General features: G+C 41.4%; 1 protein-coding gene across 1 annotated transcript in view; it reads right to left on the bottom strand.

Annotated features, from left to right (window-relative positions):
* Positions 1-15707: 15707 nt before the first annotated feature.
* Positions 15708-21974, bottom strand: part of LOC123503557 (histone-lysine N-methyltransferase SETD1B-like) — a 40248-nt gene continuing 33981 nt past the window's right edge. Inside the window, exon 2 of the mRNA XM_045253424.1 lies at positions 15708-16625. Coding sequence (XP_045109359.1) covers positions 16155-16577 — 423 coding nt within the window. The 5' untranslated portion in view covers positions 16578-16625 and the 3' untranslated portion in view covers positions 15708-16154. The remainder of the gene's footprint in view (positions 16626-21974) is intronic.

Here is a 21974-nt window from a genome sequence, read left to right as displayed (position 1 = left end):
TCTCTCTCTCTCTCTCTCTCTCTCTCTCTCTCTCTCGTGTTACATGCATCAAACAATGTGAGTGATAACCAATCAAATACTAAATAAAAATCATTAACCACTGTGCTACTCGAGGAACAGAGAGAGGCCGACATCAGACCAAGAACGAGGTGGCTTTTAAAGCTGCCGTGGGTACACCAAGGGGAAAGAAACATTAATAACACGCCTTTGATAGTACAACATCACACACCAGCGCGCACCTCCCTAACGCAGCCACCACACGTTCTTACACGGTCACTAGAGCAGAGGTAACTTTCCACCGCCTTACCTGAAAACAATAAGCACAAAGTATCAACTATTATCACTGTGGCGACGAATACGAAATGACCTTAACGCGTGACTGATTTGGTTATAAAAGTAACGTATTTTGCTGTTTTCTCTATGTTTGGCTCGCGGCGGCCCCTTTATGTGTGAACACCGCCGCTCTCCTTCCCTTTCTCCTTTCAGGCGTCAAAAAAATATGAAAAAAGTCCCACCGACGTTCAAAACAACCGACTTTCTTACCTCCAAAAAAAAAATCCTTTCATCTTCCCCCATTCTTCACTTTCCCCCACATCGTCCGTGTTGCTTATCCACTCTTTCTAGCCTACCCATTACCTCCTCCTCCTCCTCCCCTCCTTGCCTACCTCCCTCTATTTCAAAACCCTTTTCCTACCCACCTCCTTTCCTTCTTTCCTCTTTCTACGTTCCCCTGAGTGATCGCCTAAGGTGCTAATCGCCTCTAATATTTTTTTTCCTCTTATTTTCCCTCCACCAGCCAGTAACTCCGCCTCATAAAATCTTGCAGGGCCCGGATCACGCCCTATCCTCGCTAAGGACTCATTAATCACTGCCTCATTAACGACCGCGAAGAAAAGATGACCGTTCAAATTTACGACGCTACCTTGGGACGAAAATTCTCCAACGAGGGTTACGTGGTTGTTTCAGTGGGCTGTTTTCATTGTTCAGTCTTACATATTTGGTCTTCCGTACTGAGAGAGAGAGAGAGAGAGAGAGAGAGAGAGAGAGAGAGAGAGAGAGAGAGAGAGAGAGAGAGAGAGAGAGAGAGAGAGAGAGAGATCGTGCCTAATTGGTTCCCCACAAGAGGATACAGTACCTGGGCCATGTTACAACACGCCCCTCAGTCTGCTACACTTTCAGGATCTCCGCATCAATAAGCAAAGGCCTTCCCAGTGTTATCCATCCACTGTGACACACACTTGAGGAGTTGATGAGTAGCTATTATTATCTTTATTACTATTATTGTCATTATTATTATTATTAGTAGTAGTAGTAGTAGTATCATCATCATTATTATAGCAACACCAACATGAACAACAACTACATTTTGTGGTTAATGCACTGCTGGTGCCGTGTTTCATGATATTCCGAGTATATGAAATATTATCATGGTTGCGAAAAATAAAACATTGGCACATCAGACTCTCTCCAGCGATATACTACGAAACGCTCCCTGTGTCCGGTGCTTTATAGCCATTAAAAATGTCATAAATAGTATTAAATAACTACTACATTTTAACCTGAACACTGCAGCATTTTGTGTTTATATAAACTGTGAAATATATTTCAACGAAATGTATGGATGTCTTCTTAATAAAACTGACAAACAAATCCTTTATGAACGATTAATAAAAGACAACATACAAACTCCTAAAACCTTGTGTAAAGCATCGTCTAGTTTGTTTTAACAAAATACGTTTTCCAGAGCGAATGTTGCTTATCCCACTTTCTCAAAGGATCGCGACATAACACCCAGCAAATATATCACCACATAACAAGATACAGACTATTATTGTTATAAAAGTATGTTATGCTGGGATTCACATTTGCAAGGCTGATATCGGTAAGTCCCATTGTGTTAGCAACAGATTTATTACCAACACCTTAATGAATTAATGGAGATCGTGACCTGATCTGTTCCATGAAGCACGATGGAAAACTCCTAGAGAATTCTATAGCCGTATTATCAGAATTTTACACATATGAGATAGCAATGGAATACATGGTAATCAAAGATAAATGTTTCGTTTTCCTTTCCATTCCGTTTCAAATTCTCCAAATTTACGAGAAAATGACAAAATTATTAATTTCGACAGTACTATTATAAACAACTGCTGGTACTTTTTTGATCCTAAGGCTACACTTAACAATAAGGGCCACACACTCCTCCATCCCATAAAATTACATATGGATGAAATTAATGGCAAGCTATGCTCATTAGCCAATATCTATTTTTTCTCTCCCTCTCAAAAGAACTAAAAAATAACAGAAGAGAGAGAATATGCAGAAATGAGGTAAATGTAAAACAAATACACACACACACACACACACACACACACACACACACACACACACACACACACACACACACACACACACACACACAGTCTACTCTCAAGTATCGATTCATCCTCCTAATCAACAATGAACCAAACATTTTCTATCAACAGAACAGCAAAATTTTGGGAGAGAGAAAGAAAAAGCATAATAAAAACATTCACTAAATCCAACATGAAAAATACAAACTTATAATGACTCAATCTTTCACTTTAGGAAAAAAAACAAAGCATTAATAATTCTAAAGCCCAACAACATTCACTAAGTATAGGAAAATTAAGTGCATAAGTTATATATTCCAGTCATTAATACATGTCCTTAAGCGTATCATAACTGCAACAAGTTGATTACCATGTCATTATACATTTGTAGGATTCTTTTCAATTAATCCATTAGTTTACTCAATTACAATCTTCATCTTGCTTCCCTCTCTCCTCTATGTCCTCCTTCCCTCTTTACCCTCGCCACACAAATACCTACATTCCTCCTTCTGAAGCCACGCATCCTCCCTCACCGTCCCTTAACCAAGCAACCCTCGTTCCTTCCCTTTTCCTCAAAACCAACCACTTTCCTCCTCCAGATCCTTCCCATCAATTCTATCCTACAGTCCTATCATCTCCCTTCCTCCTGCCGACCATTTCCCTCCTGCACTACCAATCTCCCTCATTCTCTTCCTTCTCCACACCCTCTTTCTCTCTCCTTCCTTCCTTTCCCTCTTTCCTTGCACCGTTTGTCTTAGTAATAAAGGAAAGTGAAGCGATAAAGTAATACCATAAAGTAAAGTATAACAACGGCATCGGAAATGTTTGATGACGTAGCAATGCTGATACGTATGAACACGCTCGTAAAAGCTTCCATCTGACGGGAAGACGAATTGATCAACCAGTGTAATTCATCCGATTCCCTTGAAAATACCAAGATAAAGGTTTCAAGGCAAGAAAGCTCCTTGAAAACAAACTCAATTGTTTTTTTCTTCTTTTTTTATCAAGTCTAAAACAACGCCCCGGTCGGGACTAATTTTCTTTTCATCTCTCAGTCAAAATAGTTTCTTGAGTTTACATTGCCCGGAAGTGAGGACAAGTGTCAATACTCAAAGTTTTAAAGGTTTTCATTGTAGAAATGCCTCAACTTCCCTCCCCTCTCAAACAAACAGTGACAGCAATATGATTTCAATCAACTTATCACACTGGCTGAAATACCAACACCTTTCCTTAGACCGTGCCAGGAATGATTAAGTAGATACCATTTCTCACAGGTGTGCTTCCCTTTACTGGCCATACATGTTTCTAGATAAGCCAACCCATCACTATGCTTTCTTATTAACCAAATATTTCCAAGTACATGGGTATTTATAGGTACACAATTAGTCCCCTAAATATCGGTACCACTATAAATAAAATTGCCTGCGCCACTAATGGGCGGAAGCTGAACAGCGCTTCCTATACACTCTTTAAGTGTGCCTACAGGCGATATAGGTCTCACCGTATAAAAAAAAAAAAAAAAAAAAAAATGTAATTAATCCAATTTCTTTTAAATTATCAAGGTAAAGGTCTCAAGATAATAAAATCCCCTGACGTATTTACAGGTAAGTAAAATGTGTCAGCTAGGGCACGTAAGGATAATCTAAGGGAAAAAGAAAACTCCCTGGAGGTGGCGCAGCGCTAAATGGGTTTCAGTATTTTTCTGTCTTATATTTCGCGGCAGTGGCTATTAGAGACGGGGGATAGTGGAGCGGCACCACCCGAGGAATCAGCCTCACTGATGGAGAGAAGAGTAAAGGATTAAAACGAATAAGAAAAAGAGAATAGAGTAAATGAGATACGAAGCCAAGGTAAATTAGCAAAAGAGAAAGTGGATGGAAAGAAAGAAAAAGTGTGTGTGTGTGTGTGTGTGTGTGTGTGTGTGTGTGTGTGTGTGTGTGTGTGTGTGTGTGTGTGTGTGTGTGTGTGTGTGTGTGTGTGTGTGTGTGTGTTTGTAAGCACGCAAGCGCACGTCCTCTCTTTTTGTATATTGTATGCAATGTACATAAAGCTTCAATAGACGAGTACATCTCCTCTCTTCAATTTACGTAAGAGGAGCGTGCACACACACACACACACACACACACACACACACACACACACATAAAGAGCTTGGGAGAGAGAGAGAGATAAAGAGCTTGGGAGAGAGAGAGAGAGAGAGAGAGAGAGAGAGAGAGAGAGAGAGAGAGAGAGAGAGAGAGAGAGAGAGAGAGAGAGAGAGAGAGAGAGAGAGAGAGAGAGAGAGAGAGAGAGAGAGAGAGAGAGAGAGAGAGTACTAATGTAAAGAATATGAGAATAAAATATACACACACTCTTCTTTTTAATAAACTGAATAGATATAAAGCGGTTGGTATTCTTGCAGGTAAAAAGGCAGGAGTGTGTTCTCTTTAGATTCTGAAGACGAACACTGACACCCAACGCCTCTCATCCTACACAGTGATCCAGCGTCCTCTTAACCTTCTCAAACTGGCTGACGGTTCCCCAGGTGGCAAAGATACTGACAGAAGAGACAATTATACTGAGAACAGGACGCTGAATTTCTTGATATGGTATCGAGTTTCATTTCCACACTCCCGCCGCCATCAGCCTCCTCCACGCCCGACCCCTGTCCCTGTTACACACGCTCCCTCTCGCCATTGGAATTCATTCATCCACATTAACTCCTCTTACAGAAATATGATGAACCCTTGACCATTTTTTCGATCCAATAATCTAGCATAAAAGCACTATAATTTGCGATATGATATAGGTATAATTTTACAAAAGAACGATCAAGTGATGGTATAGTTTTAATGATAAACTACAGCATTTTCCTGTTCATTTGCGTGTTTAATAAGAGATCCTCTGACTCTGATGACGCTGAAGTTAATTGGCAACAGTTATAATCTTCTCAAATCCTCCTCTTTTTTTTTTTTATGTATTACTGTAAGGGAAAATTTCCAATAACAGAATTGTTTTAGGATACGTCATTTCTGAATACTGCGGAACTTTTACCTTTTATTTTACAATCAAACAAAATGGCACTACGTATATGTATCCTAAGGGTAACGCAGCCTGCACGTGCAAAGAAAACAGAAATAAAAAGATAAAAACCAGCAGCTTCTCCGACTATTTTCTTCACACACACACACACACACACACACACACACACACACACACACACACACACACACACACACACACACACACACACACACACACACACACACAAAAAAAAAAAAACACGTGACGTAAGACAAGGAACAGAAAGTTGGGGGCGTCGCGGTAGTATGAATATTACAAAACGAACACAAACAAGTTAGGAAAAGAAGTATAAAAAATTTGGATGAATGACAAAACTTAAAGTATGTCGTATAAGAAAGGAGACAAATATCCTGAGGTGAACGAGAAATACAAGAAATGGAGCCTAAGTTTGTAGAATGCACGGAGTTTAGAGAGATCTTACATAATCAAACAGAGAAGACGAGTAGAGGCACTTGCTATTCATGTGAGGTGGTCTATCCCTTACTACTGTTGGTGGCCGTCTGCACAATTCACCTGAATTCTGCATATGACAGGTGTCTTACCGAGCGACTTAATCGTTTTACACCCTGCATACTACAATGGCAGCTGATTCCGCTCCATCACAATGTCGTTACGAAGGTTATAATTGATGGAACCTGGTTGTGTCCTGCCGACATGTGTTACATTCCACAAATTCTCAGTCCCAATATGGAATCAGATGAAAATCGCATCACTGACTTGCTACTCAATCACCGAGGATCCTTTGAGTATGTATTCTGAAACAAATATATAGAATATACGTAGTCTCGCTGCAAGGTTTCCTACGAGAGGCTTGGAGTGATCATGGAGAGAGTCAGCAGACACAGAGAAGCGCAGAAGGCGTTGGAAAGCCTTTGTCTTGTCATAAATACCGATAATAATTGTGCTATTTTCCTTAATGATACTGCATTTAATTTCCCAACATCCTGAAAGTAACATGTCGTATCAGAAGTTTGATTTTTTCTTTTTGTTGCAACATGACAGAAGGATTGCATGCAAGCTGCTACAAGTCGATAGAGTCACAGCCCACGTCAGGCCGTCATGTGTAATTATCTATTGGTAGTTGATGAATAATTAGCAATGATTGACACCTCCCAATTCTTTGATGGCATAATGAGAATTATCAGTGAACACATTCCCTAATTTCATTTATTTTTTTATGGAAAATGTTAAAAGCAGAAAATTTCGTTACGTTTTAAGAAATTTTTAACGGCACTTTATAATCATCTTGGCAAGGCATGAGTGACACGTGATAAGAAGTAGATGAGTTAATGTTACAGGGAAGATTACCTTTGAATAATGACGCAAAGACAACCAAAAAATGGAACGCAACAAAAATATAACCCTGAAAGAAGGAGAAGGAGAAAAGTAATGTAGGAGAAGAGAAGGAGGAGAGCCAGAAAAGTGGGTGAGGCACGGGAGGGATCAAATGGAGGCCACAGAGAGGACGCAGACAAAAGGAAAGGAATAGGAAAGTCGAGAATATGTGACGCGAGTGGCCGAATAAAACGAAAAGGACGACTCGCAAGGAGAGGCGATGGCGCTAACGTGAAATAAATGGAGGACATGTCGAGGAAGGGAGAGAAAGAAAAAAAGAATACCTGTGGGGAACGAGAATCTGTAGGGAAGCTTTGGTGCTCTATGTGTGTGTGTGTGTGTGTGTGTGTGTGTGTGTGTGTGTGTGTGTGTGTGTGTGTGTGTGTGTGTGTGTGTGTGTGTGTGTGTAAAATATATTCCATCAGTACCAAGCATGTTTTGAAACGCTGAATTTCTTTTTATTTCACATGACACGATACAGGAAACAGAAGAAAAATAACATCTGGCTATTGCGTGCTCGTCTTCGTCTACGTCGCTGTCCTCCTCTTCCTTCCACTTCTTCTCCTCCTCTACTTTCACGTCAGCAGCATCCTCGTGGCTCGCTCGCACCGAGACAAAGCTACTCAATACACATTTGGGAGGATCAAAACAAATCCTTTCCCTCGGTGCCAGGAGGTGGTAGAAATCCTCGGCTTAAGATCAAGTCAGTATTGGGGTCATTACGTAAAAAAAAAAAAAAATGGCGTCAGAAAGGGTGCCTGTGATTCATTGCTACTGATTTTGTTCACTTTGCGGCGGGGGATGAAAGGCGTGAATATATCATCACCACCGCTTCTCTGGGTCTCATCAGCGTGCAAAGACGAGGAGCAGCGCGTCTCGAGGCACTCAGGGCAAGACTACCACCACCTCGCCCGTCACCACCACCACTCCCTAAGAGTAAGCGAGGGAACATCAGGACCCAACGGCACGCTTCAAGTACTCAACGCCACGCACAACCAATGCACGCCACCACCACACAGAAGCTACTGTGAACCAATGGCGGGCCAAAACGAGGCCCGATAAGACACGCCACACCACACCAGGCCACCACTAGTAATGAAGACTTACTCGCTGTGCAAATAAGCTGCTCTCGTAAACAAAAGGTAATGCTCAGCGAGGGCGCAGTGCAGCTTCGCTACCGATACCCTTCCCCCGCCTGCCTCACACCACTTTACTCTTTATTTATGATAGAAAGGAAAAATGATAACGTATAATACTTTTACGGGTCCTGAGTCCCCCGAGGAGGCAATAAAGCAAGAAAATATTTGACACGAAATGGGAAATGAATGTAAAAATGTCGTAGGGAAAAAACGGATAGTAGATATAAATGAAGATTGGTTATTTCAATGGTAGTGGATATAATAAAAATTCACAACAGTGGTCAATACTTGTGACTTTAATATATTGCCTGATAATGTAAGAAAATAAATCAATAGAAGTAGATGTGTGTGTGTGTGTGTGTGTGTGTGTGTGTGTGTGTGTGTGTGTGTGTGTGTGTGTGTGTGTGTGTGTGTGTGTGTGTGTGTGTGTGTGTGTGTGTGTGTGTGTGTGTGTGTGTGTGTGTGTGTGTGTGTGTGTGTGTGTGTGTCTAAACCTAAACAGAGCCGAGTGTGTTCCTACTTCCGGCATCAATCTCAAAAAGCAGACAATAAGCGCCTTCCCAACTTGATCTATAAATCTGAGGACGATTACCAGCTTCGTGCCGATAATGAAGTTCGGAAAAGTTAGTAACACCGATTTAATACTGAAAGCCTCATTTAGAAACATATCCTCTCTCTCTCTCTCTCTCTCTCTCTCTCTCTCTCTCTCTCTCTCTCTCTGTATATCTTCCTCACATTTACCTCCTGCTCCTCCTCCCCCTCTTTCTTCTCCTCGCCATCTATCTATTCCATTTCTATTTTCTCTTCTCTTATTCACTCTTCATTCTCTCCTAAATTATCGTCGTTCTCTTTCCGTCTTCTTATCTGTCGTCTTTCTCCTCTTTTTTGCCTCTTATAACAGTCACTTTGATTTCCTCCTCCTCCTCCTCCTCCTCCTCCTCCTCCTCCTCCTCCTCCTCCTCTTCCTCCTCCTCTTCTTCCGTTGCCTCCTCCTCTTTCTACTCCTTTTACTCCTCTTCCTCCTTCTCTCCCCTCCTCAATCTTTTGTCACTATGCTATTTTCGTAATGAAGCACAGAAGAGAAGTTAAAATAAGCCAGTGAAAATTTCAGTCTCCTGCTTGCTACTACCAGAGAGGAGAAGATTCAGAATGGATGAAACAGTTGAATGTATGCATGAAAGTGAAGACCCAGACTTACTATGCCATTACGTTTGCATTGAGGAAAATGTGCATTGTATTTTGAGAGACAGGGAGAAAGGAAAAAAGAAAATGGGACGAAAGGTCAAACGTTTAATGGGAGTGACCAGACAAAATAAAATATACATAGAGTATTTTTTCAAAAGAGAGAGACAGAGAGACAGAGAGAGAGAGAGAGAGAGAGAGAGAGAGAGAGAGAGAGAGAGAGAGAGAGAGAGAGAGAGAGAGAGAGAGAGAGATAACAATAGGATAACAAAACAAAAAATATATCAAAAGCAAACAAATTTTCAACTAGCACAAAGATCATAATAAATTCGTAACTTAAACAATGTAACAAAAAGGAACGAACGAGAAAAAAAAAATCAAAAGAAAATGAGAAAAAGTGAGCTGCATATAAGAGTTACACAAATAACAACGAGGAGAGTGCTGGAGAGGGGGAAAAAAGGGTGGGGGGAAAGAAAAGGGAGGAAAGAAAGGGTGAAGGGAGAGGGAGAGAACTTGACGAGTGGGAGGATGAAAATTTAATACCAGGAGGGGAGGGAAAGAGGGAGACACGGCACACGGAGGAAGGAAAGTAATGTGCTTGGTAAATTCTGGGAAAAAATGTAAATGAAGTTGGCCTCTAATAAATTCTGAGGGAAGGTGGAAGGGTGGAAGGGAGGGAGTAAAAACAGAGTGGATTGGAGAGAGAGAGAAAAATAAGTGGCAAGTAAAGGGAATGCGACGAATGGAAGAAGGGGGGAACTATACGGAGATTTTCGATGTTTTTTTTTTCTTTTCTTATCTCTATTTATACCTGTGTGTGTGTGTGTGTGTGTGTGTGTGTGTGTGTGTGTGTGTGTGTGTGTGTGTGTGTGTGTGTGTGTGTGTGTGTGTGTGTGTGTGTGTGTGTGTGTGTGTGTGTGTTTGTTCAGTACCATTATGTTTTGCTTCCTTAGTTACAGAATCACCGCCAAAACAACCTAACCATGACTACAATGCTTAAATTCCCTTCGCTTAAGCCGTTCAGTGTCATGCCGCGTTTTTATATTCGTTCTGGGTACCATTTAGCAATTTTATACGGTTTTAAAAATTTATGAGGGGATTAGAACAGTAAAAACTCTGGCCATTAATCTCCTGTTCTCCATAGACCCTTCATAATGCAAACAAAATCGTCTAATTCCAAAAATTAAGGTACAAATGCGTCTTAGTATTGAAGGGGTTAGTATATAACAGAGGGAGTAAATCTAAGAACGGTATAACATCCACATATCTCTTGATAACATACACGGAACATACTACGATTGCTTCAACACGAAATTTGTAATGCACGCTTATTTTTCAGTGTTTGTTTTAAGAGACAAAAAACACAATAATCCACAATGTTTTCTTGAAATTCACAGTCATTAAAAGATTCTACGGTACAGTCTTTGCTAATAACCATACATTCTCACTATTCTGTCATGCCTTCTGTTTCTATTATTTTTTACCTCCTCTGCCATAGATTGACACGGCGAACAAGTACTTTGAATATTTTTTTTTCTCCATTCTACATTTTCTATGCTTTTGATAATCCTCTTAACCAGTCTGTGATGTAAGACAGAGAGCATTAGATAACACTCACGAGACAACAATTTAAACAAAGAGACATGTAGGTGTAATGAACGTTGGTATGAGAATAGTGGCCTTAGTGAAGCTGCAGGAGGTTAAACTGAGGAAACCCGGATGTAGTAGTGAGCGCAGTGCCCCAGAGTAAAGGCTCGTTACCCTCCCCAGGTTCATATCCCGGGAGGCAGGGATGAAGGCCGCGGCCAAGCAAAGCCTCGGTAATGCCCACACAAGTCTGACTCAACTAAATAAGTGAAGGTTGTTTTCCCCCAATGAAACCATAAAAGCAAGCATTCTGCGCTGCCAGATTACATTACTGAGACGCACCAGAAACAGACAATGAATGTAAACTTCACTCACACACCCACTTAACTGTCGTCTGGCTGCCCACCCACACACACACACACACACACACACACACACACACACACATGTATATTCACTCATCCACGCAGTATCTACCCCACGCACTCACTCAACCAATCACATTATTTTTCTCTATTAACAATGTTGTTATTCATTCCATCAAATAACAATTTACTGACCAATCCATTACATCCCGGCGCAAGAGCAAACGATGAAAAATGGACTGCGCTTAATACAGTTCCCGCATTTGTACATTCTTCATACCTTACGGGAGAGAGGGGAAAATATATCAACGGGCAAATGACAACACACTTTCTGGGTTATTACTCACACACAGAGGGTAAAAAGGAAACGGTAGTAAATTACGGCATACCAACTTCCTAACTGCATTAAGCCTCACCAAGCGTGTAAATGAGTGTGCGGGAAAACGGACAGAAATTAGGTCAAGTACTTTGGATCATGAAACTCGTCAATATCTGGAGGGAGGGAACAAACTGCACGGCCATCTCCACGCTTGCCTGATGCGGCGCTTGCAAGACACCAGGGTAGGGAAGGGGAGGGCAAGTTTAGGGAAATGTGGCAAGAAAAATCACTTACGCTGATGGTTCTAGGAGGAGGAAGAGGAAAAGGAAGAGGAAGAGGACGGAGGACGAAGAGGAGAAAGAAAAAAACCAATATAAGAAGGAAGACTGGGTACAGAATAGGAAAGCTAGGTAAGGCAGAAAAAATGGGGAAAGAGGAAGAGGAGAAAGTGGTGGTGGTGGAGATGGTAGTGGTGTTGGTGATGGTAGTGAAGGAGGGAAAGGTGGAAGGAGACAAAGCAGATAAACATAGAGTTGAAATGGAAGAAACATGACGGATATGATTTAGTGAATAAGATGAATGAAGAATAAGATCACAGGGGAGATAAATACGAAAGTAAAATGCAAGAGATAAAAAAAAAAAAAGGACACAAGAAAAAAAACTGACGTATCTTTCAGAGAGAGAGAGAGAGAGAGAGAGAGAGAGAGAGAGAGAGAGAGAGAGAGAGAGAGAGAGAGAGAGAGAGAGAGAGAGAGAGAGAGAGAGAGAGAGAGAGAGAGAGAGAGAGAGAGAGAGAGAGAGAGAGAGAGAGAGAGAGAGAGAGAGAGAGAGAGAGAGAGAGAGAGAGAGAGAGAGAGAGAGCGCAGTCATTCAAAAACTCTATGTTCCCAATAAGCCACATTTCATTAGTACAACATCACCTCTCGTATGTCTCCAGAACGTCACTTTCCCTCCGTAACACAAGGAACAAGAGCGGAAGATTAACACCACAAATGGTCTGCACACGCCACTGACATGTGCTTCCTCCCAGGCTTAGGGTAGAGTGGGTTTGAGTTTAAGGGGGATGTTTGCTGGCCTTTATTTCCCCATCAAACACGGAGGTCACTTTGCCCTCCTCACTTTCCGCACACAATGGCCGAGACACAACAGTCAAGTCACAACATTCCAGGTTATCTCATGCCACCCTCACCGGCGACTCAGTGTTATAGGTTGGAGGTTGAGAGGGATTCCCATGAAGCCACAGAAAGAGTGTAGCGCGTCTAGTACTAGTCATAATTTTAGTCATAACTTTAGTGTAAGAGAGAATCAATAACTTAATAATGGAAAGGAAAAGGAAAAACTCTAGACTAGAAATTAAAAAAGCAGATAATCGTTAAAAAGAAGGTAAACTCTAAGCCTTCACTTGTTTGATAGAATTGATATATTATGTAGATGAAAAGTAAATAAACTAACTGAGCGTCGGAAAAATCAACACACACACACACACACACACACACACACACACACACACACACACACACACGCGACGGGAAGACATTTTCACAGCCCCATACCTTCACAATCCCCTGGTGTTTCCTGCCTCACAGTATTCTTTAAGCTCACATTCCTCTTTTTTCTTTTTTTATTCCCAGTCCTCGCGTCGCCTACCGCTCCACACCCCGCCCACTCCTCCCTTCCTCACAACTCAGGAATGAAGGGTTAGCGAAAAGAAAAAAAAATACATAAAAAACGAAGCGAAATCAGAAAGAAATAGTAAACACTGGGGGAATTCAACCTTACCAAAACAACGTATATTACCAGACGGTTTAAAGCTGAAATTGAATATTAAATGCACGTGCGAGAAACATAGTAAGCATTTCCCAAAGACAGTAGCAGTGGAAAACAAGGAAGAAAAACTGTGAAAGTGATATTACAGTATGCATGTAAAAGAAGAGAGGCCGGACTTCCCCTCGCCCTTCTCAAGTAAAGTTGGTTGCTATTTGTCTCTGCCCTGGGGAGAACACTGCGCTCGTGTCCCTGCCCCGCCCATACACCGCCATCCGTCTTGGTGCGTCACGAGGGGCGGAGAGAGAGAGAGAGAGAGAGAGAGAGAGAGAGAGAGAGAGAGAGAGAGAGAGAGAGAGAGAGAGAGAGAGAGAGAGAGATTGTAGGGGCACAAGGGAGGGGAGACGGAAAGCTAGAGGCCAGGAGAAAATAAGGGGTAAATGGTGAAAAGTAATGCTAAAATAATGTTGTCAATCTACCTTTTTCACGATTGTGGTGCAAAACTATATGGTGGAGGAAGGAGCAGTGGTATTAAGTAGTGGAAATAGTAGAGGTGCTGTGGTAAAAGTGATGAATAGATGAGAGGTAATGAGGTAAATGACAACTGTACTGATCTCAGATAAAATAAATAAATAAAAAAAGCTGGAACCTCTCATATCTCTGCAAATTATTGTTTTAACTTTCAGGAGAGACAAAGGGGAGTTGAAGGCCATGAGCATGAAAAAATATAAATAAATAACATACAAAATAAACAACACATTTTTCTACATTTAAATCCTGTGAAAAGCACCAACAAATAATAATATAGTCAAGGCACACACATGGAAAATGAAACATCAGAAAGATCCCCACCTCTCACCCACACACAAAAAAAAGATAAAATTACATTCATGCATAATATTTTGCAGAAAACACGGCGTACAAGAGGACAGCCAGGAGGAAAAATGAGTTTCCATCTACGTACAGAGCAGAACATATGACGCTTATCTTAATTTACTCGCACCACTCCCCACACCAGGATTGCACTCAGCACAGCCTTGCCGCCTCGCACCACCGCCTTCCCCTCAGCCTCGGCGGAAGGAAGGAGAACGATCATCAATCCCCAAGAGAAGCAGGAACATAAGAACACGAATTTTAAGACGATGTTCTACTACGACTCTCTCTCTCTCTCTCTCTCTCTCTCTCTCTCTCTCTCTCTCTCTCTCTCTGGGACATTTCTTAAGGTCAAAGTGAGCAAGATAATGGAAGGATTCTGGTCTCGGATAAGTTGGTCGTGACGAGGATTTTTTTTCCTCCTTCAGACAAATGGAGGCACTTGAAAGGGTCTGAGCAGATCCTGGTCAACAGAGAGAGAGAGAGAGAGAGAGAGAGAGAGAGAGAGAGAGAGAGAGAGAGAGAGAGAGAGAGAGAGAGAGAGAGAGAGAGAGAGAGAGAGAGAGAGAGAGAGAGAGAGAGAGAGAGAGAGAGAGAGAGAAACGTCGATAATACCAGATTTACGTATCAAAGAAAGTGTTATACCACCTCATGTTCATGTGCCTGCCGTTCGAGTTGCCGCTGCAGTGATGGTAATGTCAGGGATGAAGAGAGGCATGATCGCCGCCTGTTCCTAGCGTAAAATTATGGATGGCAATAATATTTTGCAATGTAAATTTGCTTTTATGTCTGTGTGTGTTTTGTGGAAAGCTGCTATCAATTTCCCCACAGTTGAGAAAAAAAAGTAATATTTGTCAAGGGCATGATCAATTTTCTCGTACGTCGTCCAAATAACATTCTTCAAGTATAGAAAAAAAAAATTTCATCCCATTACACTTACTAAACTCTGTATTGTTACAAACACAACGCAAATCTTCCTTTTGAACAATAGGAAGACAAGAAACAAAGGAAAGCATATCTCTCAACAAACTAGCTTGTCTTTCTATTTTCCACGTGCGATTTCCGGTTAGAAATGTATGAAGATTTAATAGAAACTAAACTTTTCTCCGACACGACAGTATAATTATATTTACGTTATTTTACTGATATTTGGATGCAAAGCCATTTCCCTTTAAAATATATGATGAGCTTACAGTTTAGATTTCTGATATTTCTCTGCACTCACGTTTTCCTTTTATTTATCTATTTTATTCCTTTATTTATTTCAAATTAATTAATGAAGCAACATATCAGAAAGTAAATAGAATAGCAAAGAAATATATAAAGGTTATTACTTGGAAAGGCGAATAAATCGTTCAAACACTGCCTCACAAAGCGCTACTCAAGAAATACTCATCGTTTAACATGAACTTCTATATTTTCCTTATTTCCTGCCTCCACTCCAGCTACTTTTCTGTGGTGTAACAGTGTACGGCGCGAGAAAAATGGCCAGCAGTACCACAAAACTTGCCACATTTAAAGAGCCAATACAGCGAGTATAAATGTCAGTATGTTTGCTTGTCTGTGCGTGGTCTGCTTCATTCACAACATTCAAAGAGAAAGCATGCAGGAAGCAATGGCCACCTTTCCACCATCGTCCTGTTCGTTAAAACCAGGATGAAAACATGAAAGGTTGCACCCGCCTCGTCACTTACTGGAACGTGTTGCCTCTCGCTGCTTACTGCAGTCACGATCAGAAAATAATGCCACTTACCACACATAACTTTTTTTTTTTCGGCTGCCAGTCATAAAAATAGTGTCGCTGCAACACACTTGTCATGTAGAAAACACAGACAGTTTATTTTCATGCACACGTAACAAAGCACAACAATTATTCACTTCTCATTCTAGAGGATTTTCTAAGGAAATTTACCGACTAACACATGAATTTCAGATAAAACACACATGATTTTTTTTCTTACATTTGGAGAGCTAGTTTCATCATCGTTTAAGCCGCCTCTTGTTTTTCATGTTCATTTCGTTCACTGTAGTTGACGCACGGATCTTTTTTCGAGGCCGTTGCGCATCGGGTCCACGCGATACACACAATGAAGGATCAATATTACACAGGAAATCCAGTTCTCTTATGGCAGTATTTTCATCCGAGTCTAAAACATATATCAGCGTCTTTTCAAACCTGAGTGACCATGCCAATAGGACGTGAGGGGACAGGGTTGGGCGGGTTGGGCGGGTTGGACGGTTTGGGCGGGTTGGGCTCCTCCTCGGGTGTTGGCGGGAAGGTTACCTCGGGATCCTCGAGATCTAAATCCGACACCTGCTCTATTAACTCGAGGTCCACGAGCTCCGAGTCATGGAGTTCTGGATCCGATAATTCAGAGTGCAGGGAATCAAAAGACGAAAAGTCTGCTAATTCCGAGTCCTCCAGTTCAGGATCATACAGCTCCGGGTCCGATAGGTCGAGACTCTCCTCTTCCGGACTCGATATTTCAAGCACTGGTGGATTGCTGTATTCTACTGTGTCAGAATCAGGCATTTCAATGTCCTGTGAATCTGAGTCTGTCATTTCCAGGGACGAGAGCTGCGAGAAAGACATTTCTGCGTCTGATGAGGCTCATGCAGCGTTACAAAATTACACACACTTCTGGAAAGGCAAAAGAGAGGGTCAACATTAAAGCAGACAGCGACGGTAAAGAGACGCACGTCCTTCTTAACACACACGATGACGATAGCGCTGCAATGCCAGGTGTAAGTAAGCACATCAAGCGACACAAGCAACACAAAACGTTAAACTACATTTGATATATGAGACATAGATGAAGAATTTATCATTTTCGTAACATGTTATGACAGACAGCAAAATGGTAAACAATCCGAGTATATCCTTCGCTTACAGCCAAGTGAGGTTATATGAAAAAATGCTTAAGACCAAGAAATTCTCTCTCTCTCTCTCTCTCTCTCTCTCTCTCTCTCTCTCTCTCTCTCTCTCTCTCTCTCTCTCCTTAGTATACTTTTTTTTTCTTTTTTCATACAGTTTATTTAGGCTTGCGTTTCCCTTTCCACATCAAGGAAAGGATGGCACGATAGGCCGCGCGTGGGGGTTGTGGTCGCCTCCCAGATTGCGGCCGCGCCACCAAAATTGCACATAGTCCACTGGTTTAACAGCGCTACCTACGACGCTGCTCCCATATAGCGGCATTTCGTTAAAAGAGTAGGGCAGCGCGCGCCTTTTAGTAGCAAAAAATACAGACCACTGAAAAACATAAGGAAAAAACTTGAGTAAATATTGATGTTGGTTTTGTGGTTCTTCTTCACCCTGGCTTGCGTTACATGTCTTGTTTTTACGGCAGATATCGTACGTAAACTGGACCAGAAAAGTATATATTATCTTTGTTTTCCTTTCCCTTCTTCAGAAAAGTTCAATGAAATGTTTTCTTCCATTTTTCTTCTTGGAAACCCTTTGTTTGTCTGGCTTTCTCCATAACAATGATAGCAAAATGTTTTAATAATACAACAACAATAATTATAAGAAAACGCATATGCTCCGCCGATCACCACCGTTTATTGCCCCACTACTTTCCTCACAGTCAATTGTTTCTCTATGGTGACCTTCCTTCTCCATGACATCGTTACAGTACTCATCCAATTTACCCAAGAGGAGAAATGCCGAAGAGAGAAGGAAGTCTAATATCCAGCTGCCGGTTCCCAACAAGCTACCTATAGTGCCTCGAAATCATACAATGCTGATGTGAACTGTGAAGTGTGGAGTGTGTGTGTGTGTGTGTGTGTGTGTGTGTGTGTGTGTGTGTGTGTGTGTGTGTGTGTGTGTGTGTGTGTGTGTGTGTGTGTGTGTGTGTGTGTGTGTGTGTGTGTATACGAGCGCAAACGTTTCTTTTAACTCTTGCAATCATTTCCAAAGAAACGGGGATTTTTTTTTTTTTATTTTATACCATGCGGCTTTGCCTTTGCACATCGAGAAACATTGAAGAAAGCTCTGGAATTAATACATGTCACCAGAGGTGTAACAGACGAAAGCAGCGCAGCGGTGAAGTACGACGTAAACAAATGTAGAAGGAGAAAGCCTATGAAGCTCAGAAAATAATTTATATTTATTACCAGACTCTCCTGTTGGTTCCGAACCTATGCTCAATAGATAAAATACTAATAATAAGATGAAGAAGAATGAAAGTGGCGTTCAGGACAGAAAGAACATCAATTCCAAATAAAATTTATAATTTTGGTGTGAAATATGTTTTGCCACAACACCCTCTATAAAAACACAAGCATTGTTCTGCAGCATATTTCAGTGATCAAATGTTCATGAGTCTTATAATATAAGCCAACAGCGGCAGCTCTCAAAGCTGCAAGGCCGCCTAGCAGAAAATTTTGTTAACAATGAGAACTTTATTAACTGAAACAAACTCATGAGCCACATTGTGCCTGCAAGAAGACACATACGAACAAAACACGCAAGCGCGCGCACACACACACACACACACACACACACACACACACACACACACACACACACACACACACACACACACACACACACTCTCTCTCTCTCTCTCTCTCAGAAAATGAAAATAAAGGACAGGACGAACAAAACCCTTGCCCGATAGAATTTCAGTTGAACATAGATATATAAGGTCATTTAGTGAGAGAAACGCGTTTTAATGATATAAGGCTTGTAGCAGACATTGAAAACATTAGAAATTGGACTGCAGTTGACTTCCTGTTCCAAAGAAAATCCAATTAAATGATCAGTTCACGTAGAGCCACTTCGATGCATTACTGATACTGAGAGACTGAATGTATTTACTGAACAGATGTTTCACTATGATCTATGAAAGTGCGTAGTCGCGATACCATCATCAATATTTTCTCTTTCGCTACAAACTACAGTGTTTATACAGTCCGACGCGCTGTGCAAAAATAAAAATAAGGAGACAGAGAAAGAGAGCAACGTCCTATACTTTTCATAGGCATTTCATGAACCTCACAAAACTGAATGAAAAAAAAAAAAGAGATATGTTCCAAAACACACACACACACACAAACACACACAAACACACACACACACACACACACAAACACACACACACACGTCACAGCAACAACAATAACATGCTCAGGTCCAAAAACAAACGGTCGCCACGTCCGCCACGGCTACCATTCAATGACATTTTACCAGATTTACCTCACCAATTATCCATTTCCGTGTGTACCTGTGGCCGCCATTAACCGTGCCGATAGCGTCCGCCTCCCTCGTCCGTCACTCATTATTGACAACGTTCCTGCTCAGCGGCCAATTACACCCGTATCCGACCCCTTCCTTCCATTCACAACCGCGGCAGCCAAGAGTCAAGTATAAGGTGGTGTGGGGAGAAGAGGGAGAAAAGGAACCATTCTTTCTGCACCACTTTGGACGAGAGAGAGAGAGAGAGAGAGAGAGAGAGAGAGAGAGAGAGAGAGAGAGAGAGAGAGAGAGAGAGAGAGAGAGAGAGAGAGAGAGAGAGAGAGAGAGAGAGAGAGAGAGAGAGAGAGAGAGAGAGAGAGAGAGAGAGAGAGAGAGAGAGAGAGAGAGAGAGAGAGAGAGAGAGAGAGAGAGAGAGAGAGAGAGAGAGAGAGAGAGAGAGAGAGAGAGAGAGAGAGAGAGAGAGAGAGAGAGTGTGTGTATTACCTAAATTCTTCTCCACAGACTACCACCACCATTGTTCTCACTACTTTACCACCCATTTCCAAAAGACAATGTACCTATGAATGTGATCAACACACTCTGTACCCACAAAGTCTTATAAATCTACAATATTCTGCACCTAAGTCAATTAGAATTAAACATAAAATGCTCTTCGTGCTTTAAGTAAACCTCATTCTCGATTACGGAAGCCACGAGGTAAGGTGTGGTCTGTCTTCTCTTATGTAACGCAGCACTGAGTCTTTACCTCACAAAACTTTATCCTGTCTTCTTCCACACTTTTTTTTATCACACAACTTATCTTCACCTCTATAACAAAACATCACCCTATTCCTTCACTATTATATAATTCAAGCCAGTTTTCCTAACAGTCCCAACTTCACGACAAAGATCCCGTCTATCCATCTCAACTCTACAATATCCTCCCTTCTGCCTTTCAACCTTATGCCATAAAATAATTTTGTTCGTTAACTAACTGTAACATGCGCCATATATGCAACACACAGAAAGAGTTCGCAACACCCTCTACCATATCTCTGCGCTAACAAAATAAAGAAAACGAACTAAAGAATAAAGAAAACAATAAACCCACCTTTGTTCATCGCTACAAATCCATATAAAAGTATTTCGAATCTCACACAGCAGCCGCGGGGAATACAAAGCAGCGCCGCCTCGTCTATACACTCGCTACAGCTAAAAACATCCAACAATTAGCCGCGGAGTATCATTGCTCGCAGGCAACAGTGAGGCGATGAAATCCACACGGATAAAACTAATAACAATAACAATAGTAAAATAAAAATTATCGCAACATCAACCCACGACTTTGTATGATCACCATAGCAATTAGGGAATGCAATCATTAGTGTTTAATGGCCCTCAACTGGAAAAACGGTCGGCCTTTGCTATCCTGTTCCCCAATAATAAGCCACTAATTGTAATTACAGACACGCCGCCGCGTACAAACGCTACACGCATTCACACACATGCACACACAAAACAAAAAAATAAAAGTATCGATAAACGGCTTAAAATGCCAATAAAGAAAATGCTGCGCTAATGATGAAAATAAATTCCTAGCCCTGTTCACCGTAACACATCTGTACGTTAATGATGATCGGATCGTTTTGTAGTTTGCGCTACAGTTTGTGTTTTAATCCTTACTGTGTGTATGTGTGTGTGTGTGTGTGTGTGTGTGTGTGTGTGTGTGTGTGTGTGTGTGTGTGTGTGTGTGTGTGTGTGTGTGTGTGTGTGTGTATGTGTGCACGCGCGCGCGGGCGTGTAATCTTTACGTCACTTAAAATACGGGATATGTACGTAGACTTCCATTTATGTAAAAGACGAGGGAAATAAAATACAAAACTATGAACATGAGAATTCTAATAAGAAAAAATACACCTTGAAGCAAAAAGTAAGTAGAAGATAAAAAAAATCACATACATACACCTGGAAGAGAGAGGATGGCAAATGACAAAGGAGGAAAGAAGAGAAAGCGACCCAATAAATATCGATCTACAATAAAAAAATAAAAATAAAACATAAATAAAAACAAAGATAAAAACTCTAACCACTCTGATGACACACTTTAGGGAACAACAGTTTTCTTGTCGAGCACGTCTCACTTCACCTCTTACCACCTCCTTCACCCACAGAGTGAGCCATTCTCAGCAAAAAACAAACAAAAGATATTGTCCACCATGGCCCAAACCACTCTCTTATGTCTGTCCTGAGCGCCCCTACACCTTGTTACGCCCACATCAACTTTTCTGCGGCGTCATCACTTTTTTCACAGCAGTCAAAGACCCCCACGCCTCACTGCTTCTGTTTCGTTTTAGTGACGATTTTCTTTTTACTGATTCACAATTGTCGAGTACGAGACGTTAGTTCTACTGTTAGTTTTATTTTTTGGGGGGAGGGCAGAGGGGATTTACAGTTTTCGTGTGTGTGTGTGTGTGTGTGTGTGTGTGTGTGTGTGTGTGTGTGTGTGTGTGTGTGTGTGTGTGTGTGTGTGTGTGTGTGTGTGTGTGTGTGTGTGTGTGTGTGTGTGTGTGTGTGTGTGTGTGTGTGTGTGTGTTGCATGCGCATTACGTATATTTCAAAAGATGTTATGTTTATATAATTATGTATATCATGCCATTGTAAAATATTACTAGCTAATCACACGAAAACACACACACACACACACACACACACACACACACACACACACACACACTAATAACAATAGTCTGTGTCTAAAGTAATCAATGCCACAGCGGAATACAAGAGGTTGTTAGCGTTACCGAGACACGCGCG

The sequence above is a fragment of the Portunus trituberculatus genome, chromosome 14 (genome assembly GCF_017591435.1).
Source record: "Portunus trituberculatus isolate SZX2019 chromosome 14, ASM1759143v1, whole genome shotgun sequence".
Lineage (NCBI taxonomy): Eukaryota > Metazoa > Arthropoda > Malacostraca > Decapoda > Portunidae > Portunus > Portunus trituberculatus.
The sequence above is the reverse complement of the archived record's forward strand: the minus strand, read 5'-3'. Positions and strand labels throughout refer to the sequence as shown.